Here is a 17,154-nt window from a genome sequence, read left to right on the forward strand (position 1 = left end):
GTCCTCCCTCCTTCCTTCACGTCAATGAAATACTAAGCTTCCACAAAGGCAGAGACAGGGCCGTGTTAGCAGCTGGTTATCCCCCCGCAAGTTATCTACGAGCCTGGACGTGACCGGCATACGGAAGGATACCCACGAGCGGGCACAAAACAAACGTAGATGACGTTCCCCGAAACTCTCTTTGACATAACAGAGGTCCAGGAGACGCAGAACAACCTTGGCAATGGTCCACCAGGGCCGCCAGAGTCTTCAGTCTTATCTTGGGGTCATACGTCCAAACCAGCAGGCGCCGGAGGGTCAGGCTACTCTCGAGGCCCAAATTCACACCCTGGTCGTCCTCTAACTGCAGCTGAGAAACCACAAAGACGAAACGTGTAAGTACGAGCCACCAAATGCGTCCATCGGTTCTCAACCCACGTACAGAGAGCACGAAGCAAACGTCCCTCTGAGAGAAGAGCGGTCCCGTCAGGCTCCTAGTGATGCATTTACGCGGGAGCTGGAACCCTGACAGCGAGAGCACTCGCCTCCAGAAGACACTGGAACTTCACCGACAGCCACCCCTTACAAATACCAGTTTTATCTTTTAAAAATAATTATGAAGAAACTTAAAAATTCTATGGAGTTGCAATTGTGTAACACTGCAAATCACAAAGACATGAAAAAGCAAAGCTTACCTGGGAATGGAGAACAGAGAGCAGCCGGTAGTACTCCTTCAGCTCCTGGTGCAAGGCAGCACAGAAACTCTGCGGGGAAAAGCAGGTACCATGAAGCACGACCTGGTCCTCACGTGCCACACAGCCTCCCACACCAGCCGGCGCGGAGTGTGTGGGCGCCGGGGCTTCCACCATTCGGGTGCGCTGCAGGGTTGAAATGCTGTTGACGGGCCTCCGCAGGCTCAGCCCCCACCACATCTGCAGCTAATGTCAGGGACGTGTCACGCCTTAGCACAAACTTTGCAGAAAAGAAATGTAAAACACAGATGACAGCTAAAAGTGTATTCACTTTAGACAATAATCCTTTAGGATTATATTCCTGCCAAATCTTCAGTTAAAATCTGTTTCTCCAATGTTTTTAATTAGCAGTATTGGAAAACTGGCAACTCCATGCCCGTTCCTCCCAATTTTTCACTGTTGTTTTGACACTCATCTTCCACACCGCATGATTAAAAACTTCGTTGTACATCTGCTATCTTAAACACTGCAAAGGTGACAAGTCAGAAGCTGTAAGGAAGACCTTCCCTTAGTCCTGAGACAGGAACTTTCTGGAAGGAACTCTAGGATATAAACCGAGGCGTACTCAGTGGAACGAACCTGCAAAGGGTAAAACCTGTTTCTTTAAACATCAGCCTCCACACCTGTTTGAAAGTGGCCTGCAAGCCGTCGTGTGGGGTTTATTTTAATGCATTCACGCACTCTCCTGTGTTCACACCCCACCAACAGCGACCGTGAACGACGCGCAGTGCTTGGTGCTCTCTGTCCACACACACTGTGGCCTCTGCTGTCCGGAGTGGACCGTGACAGCTACAATGTTCTATTATCAAAACTTCTCTATTTGAGAAGAAACCTCTTTTTAAGAATTACCTTCATAACAAGATTTTAAGTACACTAAGTACTCCCCAAATGAACAGTGTCCTAAATGTTCTGGTAACCATGAACATACCTGACCCACAAGTCCAAATGAGCGGTCTAGACTCCTCTGGTCGGTGTATTTTCTGATTTTATTGTGTAACCATCCCAACTCCGCAAGTCTGAGTGCCGTATCCCTCAAAGATCTACTTAGGTTTGCCTAAAAGGTAAATATATCAAGAGTTAAAAGTTAACACTAGAATTTCAATTATTATTTTTCTCAATCATTTGTACTTTCAGTTAATTCTAAGGTTCCAATCCATGGAACTTAAAAGTGACTAATACACCATCAATAAAGACAAAAGAGATTCTGGGAAACAAAGGCACCAGGTGCCGGCAGGGAGATAAAACCTCTCTGTGGAAGTGTGAGGCTCAGGGCACCTCCCTGAGGCGCGACTGGAGGAGCCCCCAGTGCGGCCTGTGCCCTCAGCCACTGCTTCCAACAGCCGGGAGCTGCAGAAGGCTGTGGGATAGCAGGTTCTGGAAGGTGAATGCAGGTCAGCAGAGGCACCTTATCGGGAACCGTCTGTCTACAGCCGAGATGCCAAGCCATACCGGGCCTTGGGTGCCTCGCTGACACCACCACACGGGACGCAGGGGGCAGATGAGGAAGGAGAAGGGCCCAAACGCGAGCCCACGAGCCCACGAGCACACAGGGAACCGGACACCGGGCCCTGACCACGCAGCTGACCGGCAAACCAAGCTCTGGCCCCAAGTCGCCCCAATTCCAGCTCGTCACAGCTCCCGCTGGCCTGGGGCTCGCGCAGGTCTGACGGGGCAGCTTCCTGTACCTTGGCCTCCACTTTGTAGCCGTTCCCCGCGCTGCTCATCTTGATGTTCCTGCCGTCTATGCCCTGGAGGACGTACAGAATGTCTCTGACGAGCGCTGCCTCAGTCACTTCCGCAGCACCTGAAGCGGTTTTTGTAAGAAAGTGATTAGCAAACAGCACATCTTAAGATGGAATAAACTTCAGGACACGATTAGTTTTACGTTATGCATGTGCAACCACAACAAAATTTTAAAACCAAAAAAAAAAGCCTAAGATGGAAAAAGTATGAAATTCTAAGAAACAAGAATTCTCTAAAAAGGATATGGAGAGCTGGAGAGCGTGTGAGTTCTTCTACAGAAAGTCTTAAAAAAAAAAAAAAAAAAAAAAAAGAAGTGGGACACATGGCCGGCTCAGTCGGTGGAGCGTCCTCTCTTGTTCTCGGGGGCGCGCGTTTGAGCCCCACTGTATACACTGTATACGGAGAGGACTTAAAAAGACGGTCTTCACTACAGAAAGAAATGCACACACACAGCAGCATGTGGGGACCTAATACACAATCCAGGAGCGACACGCACAAGAAACAGCAGCACAAGTCCATCAGAGAGACGGGTGACGCTTTCCTAAGACGGGGTGTGCAGAGCTGGGTGTTACACAGCACGCAGACAGACACAGGTCCGTCCTCAACCACATGCAGAGGAGTGGAGAGAGCAGAAAAGTTATGATTTCCACGAACCCTGAACAAAAACTAAGTCAGAGTTTAGATGTCACCCAATGACAAGGAGGCGATGCCCAGAAATTCAAGTCATCAGTGGCAGGAAAAATGGAACATGTACACAGTCAAGGTCGGCCCTCCCACAACAGGGCAGAGAATCAGAAGGTGAGGACAGGTTTGTGTCTCAGTCGTGGAGAAAATATCCCATCAACATCGCCGACATCAAACGGCTGGTAGTACTGTTCGAATGTCACCCACCTGTCCTTATGGACCGCTCTGTCTACTCCCCTCCACCGATTACCGTGAGAGAAGTAGGCACACCGGCTGTAACCGCGGGTGTCTGCTCCCTGTAGAGCGCCTGGTTTTCCTTGGTGCATCTGAAGCTCTGAGACCAGGCGAACATACACTCAGCAGCATTATTTCTTCTGAAGAACCGACCCTTTCGTTGTTATGAACGTCCCTCTGGCCCTGGCGACACTCCTGCCCCGGCCTCCTGCCACAGTGATGTGCCGACCAGGCCACCCGTCTTCCTGCAGTCAGTGTCTACGAGATGCATTTCTCCGTCCCCTTACTTCTAACCGACCTGCGTCCCTACGTTTAGAACACATCTCTTCTGAGAGTACGTAATTGTCTCCACAGAATTTTATGTCCTTTAAAGGAAGTGTCTAGTCCATCCACAGTGCATGAGACCCCAGATGTGTCCGGCTTCATCTGCCGCCGCAGCTTCCTGTCCAGCCCTTCCTGCGTCCCTCGCACATCCCCTCCTGCTCCTCTGGACTGACCGGCAACACCGTGACATCTTTTCACGTTAGCTCTCACATTACACGGGCTTGAAGACGCTGCTTAGAGATCGGAAGCCACAGCCAACGAGCATCGGAGAAGGGCACTCTTCCCGTCTAGGCGCCAGCCTCCTAGCCAGAGCCTCCCTAGCCGTCCCGTGTTACAGGACGGACGAGGCAGGTGGTGCAGCTGCACAGGCCAGGCTCCGCGCTCTGGGCCGTGTTCCCAGGTGCACACAAGACACCCCTGGCCCTCGCCTTCTCCGTAAGCAAAGACACAGCCAGCGGGACTTCCGAAGCTACAGGGGATAAGCCGACAACGCAGCCCGTCCCTCTGTTCGCAGACACTCATGTTCCAAACACCGCTACTATCAGGCTCTCTGGAGAGAAACTCATTTCTTTCGGGATCTAGTGGAGTTTTAAGACCCTCCAGGTATCCGCTTAACCATCAAATAAATCTCCAATAGGTTTCTCCAATGTCCCAGGCACTGCCAAACCTCCCAAGACACGTGAGACCATACGCTGACTCCGAACCTCAGGTCATGAGAACCCCCACCACTCGACAATCCTAAGCAAGGACTCTTCATCAGTATTTTAAAATAAGGGAAGCATAAATTCCAAGTATCAAAGAAAATCTACATTAAAGTCTATCCTTACTCACCACCTACGTCCCCTTCCCTCCTTGGTCTTGTCATGTTGCGAGAAACAGCGTTCGGGAGACCTTTTGAGGTAGTGGTTTGTGAAGAAGGCTGGTTTGCAGTCAGAGTCCACGCGAGACGTGCCCCCAGCTGCTGCCGCAGACCGTCCCCCACTCCGGGCGTGTGATGAGGCTGTCTAAAAGAAGAAAGAGTGTTTCGTATCTCCAAACACCCAGGCTGCTCACTCGACAGACAAACCACTCCTAGAAATTCTGCTTCTATTACTATATCGGATGATGTAATGTTAGAAATGTGGGCTGGGCGAGTGACACCACCTACGCGAATCCGTCAGCTGACCGGTCCGGGGGCTCTTTGGGGCTTGAAGCTGGCACTCAGGCTCTTGCTGGCACCTCCCACCTATTTCTTAGCATAAAAATCAAATCTATTTGGCTTTTCTTTACAAACACATAATATACATAACTGAAACCGCTTTGAAATTCACAACTAATTTTAACTTCAAACTTAACCAGCCTTGGCAGACCACAGAAGTTAAAAATCTGGAGTGCTGTCCCCTCTCTGCATGCTCACTCGTCTCCCAGCATTTGCAATGTTCAATACAAAACAAAATATCATAATTTGCAATTAATTCCAAAAATGTACACATGGAAAGTCAAAGACAAAAGCACAAAGGTCAGGCCAGCTTTTGATGATTTGGAAATAAGTCAAAGCTGTTCTGTAACGGGCGCCTGGGTGGCTCAGCCGGTGAAGCGTCTGCTTCGGCTCAGGTCATGATCCCGGGGTCCTGGGATCGAGCCCCGCATCGGGCTCCCTGCTCAGCGGGGAGCCTGCTTCCCTCTCCCTCTGCTGCCCCTCCTGCTTGTGATCTCTCCCTCTCGTTCTCTCAAATAAATAAAATCTAAAAAAAAAAAAAAAGCTGCTCTTTGAAATTCTAAAAACCCGACAGCTGATTTCTGAGGACGTATGTTTCGACACTTACAACAAAAATACCACTTCTCAGGACTGCAGCGCACAAACGAGCCTCCACAAGGCAGACTGATTCACTCGGTGCCACGCGGACAGCCCCATCTGTCCCCACCAACGCAGTGAGCAGGGAACAGCCCTTTCTCTTTTCTAGCTTCAATGGGAAAAGTCCCCCATAGCACTTGTCGAACTATGACCTTTAATGCAGTTCTAGATTTAAGAGAAAAATTCTAAAGGACCATTTCAGTTATAGTTCTCTACACAGTTTTTTTAGTATCAGAACAATTATTTCAAATTCTAAAGCAAAAGTGACGAAGTCTGTTGACTCTTTTAGCCAGAATACGCATCAGAGAGTACATCTCCAGAACCTCTTCCGCTGTCTTTCTGGAAACCAGTCGGCATGTGTAACCCATGTGTGGTGCATACATTCGAGGTTCTAGGGCCGTGAACCTAACCATATTTACGTCACACTAACTTCCCAGGATGCCATGGTCACGCGGAACACATGCAACCCCGACTCTCTAGTCACTGGTCTGGAAAAATACCCACTTTATGACAGTCAGCTTCAATGTGACTGCCAGGAAGGAACCATGCACAGAAACATGTAAAAAAACAAGAAAAGCAAAGTTTCGAGTTTACTACTCTATGAGCAGCGGTTCCATTCCCAAGCACAAACTGTGTCCCCGGAAAACACGGTGAGATGTGACAGCATGCCGGCCGCGCGCTCCCGGAGCTCACCCTCAGTGCCGAGCAGCACATGGCACCGTGACGCTCGGTCAGCAGGAGAGCCCAGCACTTGAGGACAAGACAGCTTTATTTCAGTTTACTTATCTCTTCAATAATTCAGCAACGAGAACAGCATGCATCAGTGACGGGGACGATATTCACTGAGAGATAAGTCCAGGAACACAGCAAGGGAAATGTCTACTAGTTACCGCACAGCGACAGGCCCATCCTGTCACACTTCTGCACGGGGCCTTTGCTAACACGTACTTGCGTTAACAGGGTGAGAGCAGACCAAGCATCATCACGGCCAACCACAACTAGAAGTGCAGAGAATTCCCATTGGAAACAGTTTTTGGAAAGAATAAAATCCTAGGAGGAAGCACATCAGATACAGTGCCTAGAACATTCACAGCACACACGAGGCTCTACAGCGAGTTTCAGTGAACACACAAAATGCCTGATCAAAGCCTGAGGATTCTTCCGTCTCTACTGGTTAAGCAACGTGTCTGTGCAAGCTGGATTTACCCCGGAAGGAGAGACTGTGGCGTCGGGGTCGGGCCATTTAAGGCGTACACACTTATGCTGCTGACACCACTGCTTCCCATGCTACCGGCGCTCTGGGCCGACTGGGTGCTGCGGTCCTGGTAGTTCAGCGGCAGAGTCTGAGGCCTGGCGTAGTAGTAGGGAGTCGAGTGAGCATCTCTTGGTAACGCTTGGGCAAATAACGCGGCATAGGTGGAAACCTGGAAAGGAAATCCATTAAGAAAAGAGACACAGGGCCGCCTGGGTGGCTCAGTCGGTTCAGCATCCGACTCTTGGTATCAGTTCTGGTCATGACCTCAGGGTTGCGGGATCAAGCCCTGCATTGGGCTCCACGCTCGGTGTGAAGTCTGTCTCTCTCTCCCTCCCCTCGCTTCTGTGCTCTCTCTCTACCCCTAAAAAAATTAAATAAAATCTTTAAAAAAATACAAAAATTACAGAACACTTCCCAAATCAATAAAGATAACGTATATTCAGATGTTGGTTCTATAATGGAGTTCGTACTCAGTAGCAATAATTTGTTATAGTCTGAAATACGGCAGAACCGACTCAGTTGCAGAATGTTTTCTAAACTCCAAAACTGCCACATGGTCTGACAACTGAACACATTCTTCAGAATCCAAGCAAACTAAAACCCAAATAATCACTCAAATGTGTCTGCAGGGGTGGCACTACGCTAAAATCAAAATGCGCTCATTACTCAGACGGAGGCTCTCAACACAGAGAGCCCCCGCGGGAGGCACGCAGGTCCCTGCGGAAGAGCACCCCTCGCAGTGGACACCCTGGCCCGTGGCAGCCCGACAGCTCTTGTGGACGCCGCACGGGCCACAGACGGAGCCCGCATGAAGTTCACGCGGGCAGGACAGGAGTCAATGTTCATGATGATATGTGAAGACACGAGAAAACCTGAAAGGTCCTCTAACCCACACGGAACTGTGCAGCATGCTCCTGTCGGTAACCTGTGAAAACCATTTTCCCACTCTACTCCACGGGACGCGGTCACATCTGAGGCAATGACGTAACTCCGGGAAAGTGAGTACCTGGTCTCAAGAAAGAGGGGCACCTGGGGACCCAGTGGGTGAAGCCTCTGCCTTCGGTTCAGGTCATGATCCCAGGGTCCTGGGATCGAGTCCCACATCGGGCTCCTCTTTGCCCAGTGAGGAGCCTGGTTGTCCCTCTGCCTGCCTCTCCCTCTGCTTGTCCTCACTGGCTCTCTGACAAATAAATAAAATCTTTTAGAAAAAAAAGAAAAAAAGAAAATCTCTTGACCTGCCATGAATACCAAGAAAACTAGACAAGCTGTTTATTCTCTTATTATTTTCTTAAGCACAGAAGCCAATTCCTATCAAAACTTGGTATCGTTGTCCCAGCAAGACCCTGGGATTCTCGCCCTTCCTCTGCCCCTCCCGCCCCGCATGCAGGCGCGCGCTGAGACATGGGAGCGGATCTGCAGAAGAAAAGGCACGAGCTGCTGAGACAGAGCCTCTCACCTTGTTCGGCTGCTTGCGTGGATCTTCACTAAGGCTTAGCAAGAGGTAGAGAATTGACCATGTATTTTTCAAAACTCCCTGTTTAAAAAGAAAACATTACAAGAACAAGTTTGCACTACTTTCCAGTTTTACCTACCTCTCTCCTAAATTACACTTCTGAACTAGAAACGCATTCTTTTAATTTGCATGATACCAAGTCTAAGAGCGCTCATTTTTCGGGGACTGCCAACAGCACTGCCCACTGAGTAAGGCTGGAAGTAACGCTCTCGAGGGGTCATCCCCTGCCGAAAACGAGTCTGCAGTCCCTAATGAGAACGTTTTTGAATCACCCTATTCCGGATTCCAGATTAACAGCAGTTCCCCCTTAGAATAATTTTTAGAATAACCAGCTTCCTAAACATAGCAATTATAAACAAAATGCCATCATAAAACAGGTGATTGCGTCCCGCCCCACCCCCAAAGTGCCGTTTGCCATGAAAGAGCATTATAGATAGAAAGAAAAAGGAATTCTAAAGCACGTGCTGTAAGCCTCAGCGTCGTGCATACCTAAACCCAAGGTTCTGAAGGAAGAGCTGCCAGACAAGCTAACCGCCAGGTTTCTGCGTGAGGCCGCCTTCGGGATCTCATTCGCTCCCAAGAGTCTATGGCCGCCCCCCGACTCACCCGGGAGCAGCCCACCCTCGATATGTTTCTTCCCAGATTTACAGAGTGTTTCTATTCTATTCGTACGGCCTTACCTTTGGATGCACAAGCTAGAGTACATAAACACGTTTTATTTACAAAACTGCGATGGTTATATTCACTTTAAACAAGTTCTTTGTTGTAGAAAATATGCCTTGGAAGTTTCGTAAAAGAAAAAGCTCATCTCAGGTATTTAACTTACGATCTAACTTAAAAAACCAATTTACTGGGGCGCCTGGGTGGCTCAGTGGGTTAAGCCCCTGCCTTTGGCTCAGGTCGTGATCTCAGGGTCCTGGGATTGAGCCCCGCATCAGGGGATCCCTGCTCAGTGGGGAGCCTGCTTCTCCCCACCTCTCTCTCTGCCTGCCTCTCTGCCTGCTTGTGATCCCTCTCTATCAAGTAAATAAATAAAAATCTTTAAAAAAAAAAAACTGATTTACACGTAATTTTCCAGAAATAATAAACTCAGCAGCCCCAACAGTCCTCACTCTGATGGCAAAGGGACAAACGAGCAGAGGCACTCTGGTGGGACACGGGACATCTCAGACCTGGGGTGGGGGTCACAGGTGGCCCAACGCTTACAAAAGGACCCCAGAGAGGACAGGGTCTCCTAGAGAAACGGGCAATGCACGCACAGAGGAGGGAGCAGGAACGGCCTTTCAGGGAAGCGGAGACAGATGAACCCAGCTAACGCCAGGCAGGAGCATGGACACTGGGAATGGAATGAAGCCTCAGACAAAGGGGTCTCCTGTATGGGACCAAAAAATGGGACAGCAGGAAGCCTGCAACGGCCTGAATGCACCTGCCGAAAGTCCCTGAAGGCCGGACTGCGGAGGAGACGAGCCGAGACGCACAGGAAACTGCAGTCCTTCGGGAGGACACGGCCAAGGGCAAGGTGGGCATTCGGTGACCCAGCATCTACCCAGACAACCTTCACAGCCCCCTGTGGGCAGGCACCGGGCTTGGGGACTCCACGGACACAGGAGCAAGGCCTGAAGCCCGTCTGCCCGCGTCCGAAGGGCCGCTCCTCACCGGATCCCATCTCCTTCAAGGGCGGGAGGCGATCAGCTAAGGGCACTGCCGCTGACAGGAAGCCCGTGGGGGACGTCCTCCACGCATGGCCTCCTGCCGTCGGCGCACCCGCGCGGGGACACAGGCTTTACTCTCTTCGCTCCACAAACAACAGAGCCAGAGGTGAAAAGCTAGGCGACCTCCGTCACCGTAAGCTGGGCTGCAAACCGAGGCCTGCCTGACTCCCGAGGGACAGCGGAGAGGCCCGCCTGCGAGGAAGCGCCAACGCTGCCTGGGACACCGCGGAAGGGGAGAGAGGCGGAGTCAACGTGACACTCAGGCTTCTGGCTGCCCCTTAACAAACAGGGTCATGTTCACCAAAAAAGGAAAACACAGAGGAAAGAGCAGGGCGAGCCGGACAGAGCCTGGACAGCGGTGAAGGGCCCCCTGGGGCTGGGAAACAAGAAAACACAGAAGAGCCCTTCAGTGCGGGGACGGGGCCCCCCCGCAGCGGCGGGGGCTTTGGAAGGCAGCACAGGCTGTCCTGGTGCAGCACGTGTCCCAGGGTGGACCCACCGCCCTGGCCCGGAGAAAGCCAGACGACACACAGGCAGCGCAGAGGAAGCTGTAAAAGCATACGGGGCTGGGCACCAACACCCCAGCAAGTGGCGCCTGTGCAGGAGGCACCGTTGTCAGCAGAACAGCCTGAGGGGCGAGTGAGGTAGGGGCCCTGCAAAGGGGCGCGCACTGCAGGGAACCCAGGACCCTCACCAGCAGGCAGGCCCGAGGGGCCGGAGAGGACACGGCTCCCCAGAGCCAGGGAGCAGGGCATGGCCGTGCTCTGGCCATGGAGCCAGCGCCAAGCCGCCGCCCAGCAGGAGTGGGGGAGCAGCGGGGCCTCACCGCCTGGAGCCCCATCAGACCCAGGGGGCCCCAAGCAGGGGCAGCCCCCACGGCCCTCAGGCCCCCAGAGCCCAAAGCAGCACACAGAAGGCGGGGGGCGATCAGCGGGCACAGCCTCAGACGTCTTAGATGCTTCTGACCCGCTTCAGGCCCTGCTACCTAGCGTCTGACGTCTCAGGACCCCGACTCCAGCGTGAACCTCAGACGCACAGCCTGAGCCCAACGGCAAGAGGATGCACGAGGCCCGGAAGACCCGGAGGGACTTCAGAACCAGGGGCTGAGTGAAGCGGCTACTACCCGACGAGCCAACGTCAGGCAGCACTCTTCCCTCCCAACCAATGTCACCCCTGCACGGCCGGCTGCCTGCCAGCCCTGACCCTCCACCTGCCCCGCGCCACCCCTCACCCCGTGCCCCTTTTGCTTGGCAGGCACCACGGTGTACTCGCTGCGCCTCTAGCCGGCTCGGCGACATCGAGACTGCCACCAGGGAATTCCGGGTCCCCTTCCCCAACGTCACTCCTGCCACGCCCCGAGTCCTGCCCACGCCTCACAGACGCACAGCCGAGAAGGGCCCTCAGTGGGGAGACGGAAGAAACATCGACGCCGGACGGGACGCCTGCTACTCTGCGGGGATTCTCCTAATCACTTTAGTTCTAGCGTTATACTGCTGTGTCCTAACACCGCCCGTCCCCTTTTAGCCGCGCAATGAGCCACGCTGGTTGGCTGTTAGCCCCAGGAAACCGGCTGTCTAAACTGCTTAAGAATGAGCATTCAGTGTTCCAAACAAAATTTTGGAAAACCACCATTTTAAATTAGAAATAAAGAGAGGGGCGCCTGGTGGCTCAGCGGGTTAAGCCGCTGCCTTCGGCTCAGGTCATGATCTCAGGGTCCTGGGATCGAGCCCCGCATCGGGCTCCCTGCTCGGCGGGAAGCCTGCTTCCTCCTCTCTCTCTGCTGCCTCTCTGCCTGCTTGTGATCTCTGTCAAATAAATTTTTTTTTAAATCTTTAAAAAAAAAGAAAAGAAAAGAAATAAAGAGAGAAACTTGAAAGACGAGTCCAATCACTAAGAGCCTTAGGCACAACTCAGTAAAAACCGCTGTACTTGAAGAGTCAAGTGCGAGGCTTCTGTGGCCTCTCTTCTCCGTGACGGGGGAGGGGAGAGCTACATGAGCTACACTCCTGTCCCGGCAGAACACAGGACTCTCACCCCCGGTTAATTTATGCGTGTACAGGAGGGTAGAGGCTTCTGTTTAAGGGGAAAAAAAGGTTTAAAAAAAAAACACAAACCACTTGTGTGCGAGTTATCAACGTCCAATCACAAAATGTTCAAAATCAGAATTTTTTTCAGTTATTCACTCGAACAGCCCCGATCGGGGTCTGATCCCAGAACAGGAGCGCGGATCTAGAGGACCGGCTCTCGGTGTGATGTGCAGTGAAGACTCGCACCGGTGTGCTCCCTCCCCACGAGGGAACGGAGCCCTCTGCCCCAGGAGCTCAGCCGTCCCTAATCCCCATGACCCTCCCCACACGGCTTCCATCGTCTTCATTAGCAATGTGCCGTTAAATCCATCTAAAACTTACTTTTAATGTTGAAAAGCCCTTAAGAAGCAAACGCCATCTACTGTTAGAAGCCATCGCTCGACGCAGACAGTGAAACGCGGCGCCCAGCCCCGAGCGGCCCGCCGGCCGCGGCCCCGCAGGACGTGCAGTACCTGTGAGTGGAGCTTCCTGTGCAGCTCCGAGAACAAGGCCGCATCCGCTTCGCGTCTTTGCCGGATAACTGGGGAGTGAGACAAGAAAAGGAGTGTTAACCGTGTACACCAAAGTCCCTCTGCAGTCGTTTCACCACAGAAACAGGCGACGGACATCTGCAAAGAATCCCGAGCTTAAGTGTCGAAATAACTCGCCAACAGGTGACGTCCCAGCTCTGCAGACTCAGTCCGTGCCTTTAACCTCTCTGACGTTTGTAAGATCTGGATACACGAGGCTGCAGAGTTTACGAGAAAGTTGGCCAAAGTAACAGAATGATGGGACCTTCACGTTCTATCTGCAAACATCAACAAGCCGTCCGGTGGGGCCAGGTCCCACCACTCTGACTCCTCAGCGACTCCGCCGAGTGAGGTGCGGATGAGAACATGGCGGCAGTGCTGGATCCAGACGGCAACGAGCGAAGCCTTCACTGCAGCCTGACTCGGAACCGCACGCCGCAAGCGCTGCTGCAGACACGGAGCAGACCCCAGTGAATGCATTCAGACACCTGCGCTACACTCAGCGGCTCCTGGAAGCCAAAGAACAAGCCCGGTGCCCGTGCTCTGGTCCGTTCCACAAAGGACGAGGCTACAGGCTGGGCCCGGGCCCCGAGGGAGGAGACCCCACGCACCCACACCTGCCACACCGCACACAGCAGCTGTGCGCGCGCCTGCCCCGAAGCAGAGGCGCCACCTTCACCGAGCGAACAGCAGCAGGACTGCTGTCTGGAGACCCCATCAGCCAAGTTCACGGAGCTCTAAATGCTCAACCGGTTTGCAGCAAGACGGTCACTAGCTTGACGGCCGGTCCTCCCTCATGCGCACCAGCGGGGAGTGGGTCTTGGCGTCACGTTCCGACCTCGCGAACCACAGGCCGGAGCTTGTCACCCCGGTCCCGTCTGCCCAACCACAGTCGTCCTTGCAGAAGAGCAAAGCTGCCTTTAAAGGGTATCGCCACAAAACGCTTTCAACAAAGATGACGCAACTGAAAGTCAGCCGATTGCCTTTTCAGATATACAAAAATACTCCAAATAAATACCGTCATTAAGTTAAACAAGAGATGTTCTTTCTACAGAATGAGACCCACACTAATTCACACATGCAGAGCAACCACGGAGCAACAAAACCGTACACGACACCAATAAAAATAAACAGAACATTCACCAGAAAATGATGTTTTATCTGTCAGACTGCAAAACAAATCTTTACTTACAACGTATCCCACTCACTAATGTGAGAAATTCAGAAATCATTAGGTGTTAAATTTCATCACACATGAGTTTTGCAATTTGTTTCAGTATAAAATGTGCTAGTGTTTGGCATTTTAAGTCCACCATATAAAATGGAAAATGACTTTTGTATTATTCCAAAGGACAGAACTACCTTAATTCAGTTCATCTACTGAAGACTGTACTCAAGTATCAAAAAACTTCTATGTAAGATTTAATGAAACCAGGAAGTCAGTGGTGACCGTGACGCGAGAGAAACATCAGTAACACTGCACTGCCAGCAGCTGGGCCACCTCAGACCCCGAGAGGGGTGCTGACAGCGTGGGGTGCCCAGCAGAGCAATGGCCACCTGGTGGGAAGAGGCAGAAAAGGCGTGCTGCGTCGACACACCGGTCTTCAAAACCGCAGAAGGTACGCACACCCCAACTATGCACGACCACAGCTTTCTTTGTAAAGGAAATCCCAAGACTTCTTTGCAACATCCACTCCAGCAATGTCGCTGCCAGTCCTGTAACTGAGTTCAGACAAACTTTTTCTACTCAATGAGCCAGCAAAGAGGACACTAGTTTCAGACGTAGTGCTCAACAATTCGTGGGTTGCATACCACGGCCAGTGTTCATCACACCACGGGCCCTCCTCACTGCCCGTGATAAACTTGATTACACGTTCGCACACACGCGCACCAGGAGGCCTTGAGATGCGAATCTGCAAAGGGAACGGTCTGTTAACACAGTTCCTGACGGCCGGAGATGTCACTAATCATCCAAAAAGGAAAATGATCTAAAGTCCGAAATACTAAAATAATCCAAGATGTGATAGTGTTACAGCTCCAGGAGAGCGGGGCTCTTACGTTCAGCTTTACAGACAAGAAATGTAAATAAAAATAAGATTTTAGGAGTGCCTGGGTGGCTCACCTGGTAGGGTGCCTGCCTTCGGCTCGGGTGATGATCCCAGAGCCCGGGGCTCAAGTCCCGCATCGGGCTCCCTGCTCAGCATGGAGTCTGCTTCTTGCTCTGACCTTCCCCCTCTCATTCCCTCTCTCTCAAACAAACAAAAAAAATTTTTTTTTAAATATGATTTTAGAGGTTAACAGCAAGATAAATCCTCCATTTGTGTCCCTCCCCTAAATAATACATCACGCTCAGTAACACCAATGGATGGGTCACTTCAGGGCTGTGCCGAGGAGAGCACGGCCAAGCCAAGGTACCCGAGGGCCACCGCCTCGCCAGCAGGGCCGCCTCCCCCGAGCTGGGCTCCACAGCAGGGCGTGCAGACCACGGGTCAAACGCAGGAAAGGACGCACCGGCTCGGGTGACTACGCCACAAAGAAGGGAAATCCTAGAAGGCATCATCACAGGTTTGCCAACACTGAAGTCAGTCCGAAGCCTATCTGTCCAGGCGGTTCAGAGCCAGGCCAGGCCTCAGCAGGGAGAACGCGGTGACCTTCACAGCAAGGCTGCTTCCTGGCAGCCGAAGCTGGGCTGGAGAACCACAAGGAGCCGGCCTCCAGAGAAAAACCACCCTCCAACGGGCACGAGAGAAATCTTCCTACGTGGGCCCTTCTGTGCAAAGCGCCGTTCCTCACACAGCGCCGGGGCCCCACCTCGCACGGAGAACAAACACGTCAGCAACCCAGAGCGAATAAAGGAAAAGCTTTCTTCTCGAAGGTAATGGTGTCTACGAGAGCTTTCAGTATAGCTCAGAATGAAAATGTTCACAACTTCTAAAGTACCAGAAGTCTGGACGCGGACAATCAGCAGAGGCTACTGCGCCGCTCTGTGGTACCTGGTCAGAGGGGGCAGAGGGGGCGCGCAAGCCCTACAAGCGGCAGGATGCCCTGGAGCTCGCAGCCAGCTTCATCGCCCGCACCCACACATTCTGCTGGTGCGCCTGGGGCCGCCTGGGGGCTCCCTCTGTGTGGCGTCTGACTCTTGATTTGGCTCAGGTCATGACCTCAGGGTCCTGGGATGGAGCTCCAGGTCGGGCTCTGAGCTCAGCGGGGAGCCTGCTCCTCTCCCTCTCCCTCTGCACCTCCCCTCATGCTCTCTACTTCAATTAAATAAATAAATCTTTGAAAAAAAAAAATTTAAAAACCCTCTTGCACTATGTTCTAATAAAAGACACAATTAAGTTGTCCATATTTTTTTAAGATTTTATTTTTTTTTTAAAGATTTATTTATTTGACAGAGATCACAAGTAGGCAGAGAGGCAGGCAGAGAGAGAGGAGGAAGCAGGCTCCCCGCTGAGCAGAGAGCCTGACTCGGGGCTTGATCCCAGGACCCTGAGATCATGACCTGAGCCGAAGGCAGAGGCCTTAACCCCCCGAGCCACCCAGGTGCCCCAAGATTTTATTTATTTGACAGACAGAGATCACAAGTAGGCAGAGGCAGGCAGAGAGAGAGGGGGAAGCAGGCTCCCCGAGGAGCAGAGAGCCCGATGCGGGACTCGATCCCAGGACCCTGAGATCATGACCTGAGCCGAAGGCAGAGGCTTTAACGCACTGAGCCACCCAGGCGCCCCAAGCTGTCCATGTTTTTAATACATGTTTTATATACATGCAAACAGCACCTGTAATCACACCGTGCCTGGAACCACCGGTGAGCACACGTGTGCATGTGTATGCGCACACACAAGTTCAAAAATCCTACACACCGTGACACCGAAAAAAATACGTACGTTCTTTCTTAATTTTTTCCGCTACAAGAAACTCGTCTCTTTCGACCGTCGGGGCGAAGTTGCTGCCGATGACGCGCACGGCGTACTGGAACTGCTGGGCCACGTCAGCTGCAGGGAACAAGAGGACGCAGGTCACTGGCGCTCAGGGAAGCGCTCGCCGCCTCGCGCGTCAGGTGCGGCCCGCGCACGCCCACCTAGCTCCCACCTCCCCCAGGTCTTCACCGAGCGGACAGAGGAGCTATTAAGAGACCGAAGCAAATGAATGAATAAAATACGGTTCCACAAACCACGACAAGGAGACGGCAGCAGGGCCGCAGTGTGAAGAATCCTAGGACACAGATGGTGACCTGGGCTGGTCACCACAAAAAGTAGCAGGGAGAGTCGGAGACCGAACGCGGCCCGTGAGAGGCAGGCGTGTCCCAGAGAACCCCAAGACGGTCCAAGGCTGACTGGATGCACAAACGGGGATCACGGAAAGGGATCTTGAGAATCAAAGCACCCTGGCACCCCGGATCGGGACGACGGCTTAAGCACAGATGTCTGCCTCCACTCCCACCGAAAACCCCACTGAGAATCAAGAATTCTGTATTCGTTTTTACAAAAGCAGAAACCCACGGGGCAAAGAAAACAAGGCAGAAACCACA

General features: G+C 52.3%; 1 protein-coding gene across 7 annotated transcripts in view; it reads right to left on the bottom strand.

Annotated features, from left to right (window-relative positions):
* Nucleotides 1-17,154, bottom strand: part of TUBGCP3 (tubulin gamma complex associated protein 3) — a 66,958-nt gene that overhangs the window by 40,065 nt on the left and 9,739 nt on the right. For 5 of the 7 annotated variants that reach the window (XM_047720444.1, XM_047720443.1, XM_047720442.1 and 2 more), the window contains exons 2-10: nucleotides 16,511-16,618; nucleotides 12,570-12,637; nucleotides 8,262-8,339; nucleotides 6,757-6,974; nucleotides 4,548-4,720; nucleotides 2,417-2,535; nucleotides 1,660-1,785; nucleotides 675-743; nucleotides 217-349 (exon numbers count right to left, since the gene is read on the bottom strand). In XM_047720444.1, the coding sequence (XP_047576400.1) occupies nucleotides 217-349; nucleotides 675-743; nucleotides 1,660-1,785; nucleotides 2,417-2,535; nucleotides 4,548-4,720; nucleotides 6,757-6,974; nucleotides 8,262-8,339; nucleotides 12,570-12,637; nucleotides 16,511-16,618 (1,092 nt within the window). The remainder of the gene's footprint in view (nucleotides 1-216; nucleotides 350-674; nucleotides 744-1,659; nucleotides 1,786-2,416; nucleotides 2,536-4,547; nucleotides 4,721-6,756; nucleotides 6,975-8,261; nucleotides 8,340-12,569; nucleotides 12,638-16,510; nucleotides 16,619-17,154) is intronic. The other 2 variants (XM_047720445.1, XM_047720446.1) reach the window with 2 other exon arrangements.

The sequence above is a fragment of the Lutra lutra genome, chromosome 3, assembly GCF_902655055.1.
Source record: "Lutra lutra chromosome 3, mLutLut1.2, whole genome shotgun sequence".
NCBI lineage: Eukaryota > Metazoa > Chordata > Mammalia > Carnivora > Mustelidae > Lutra > Lutra lutra.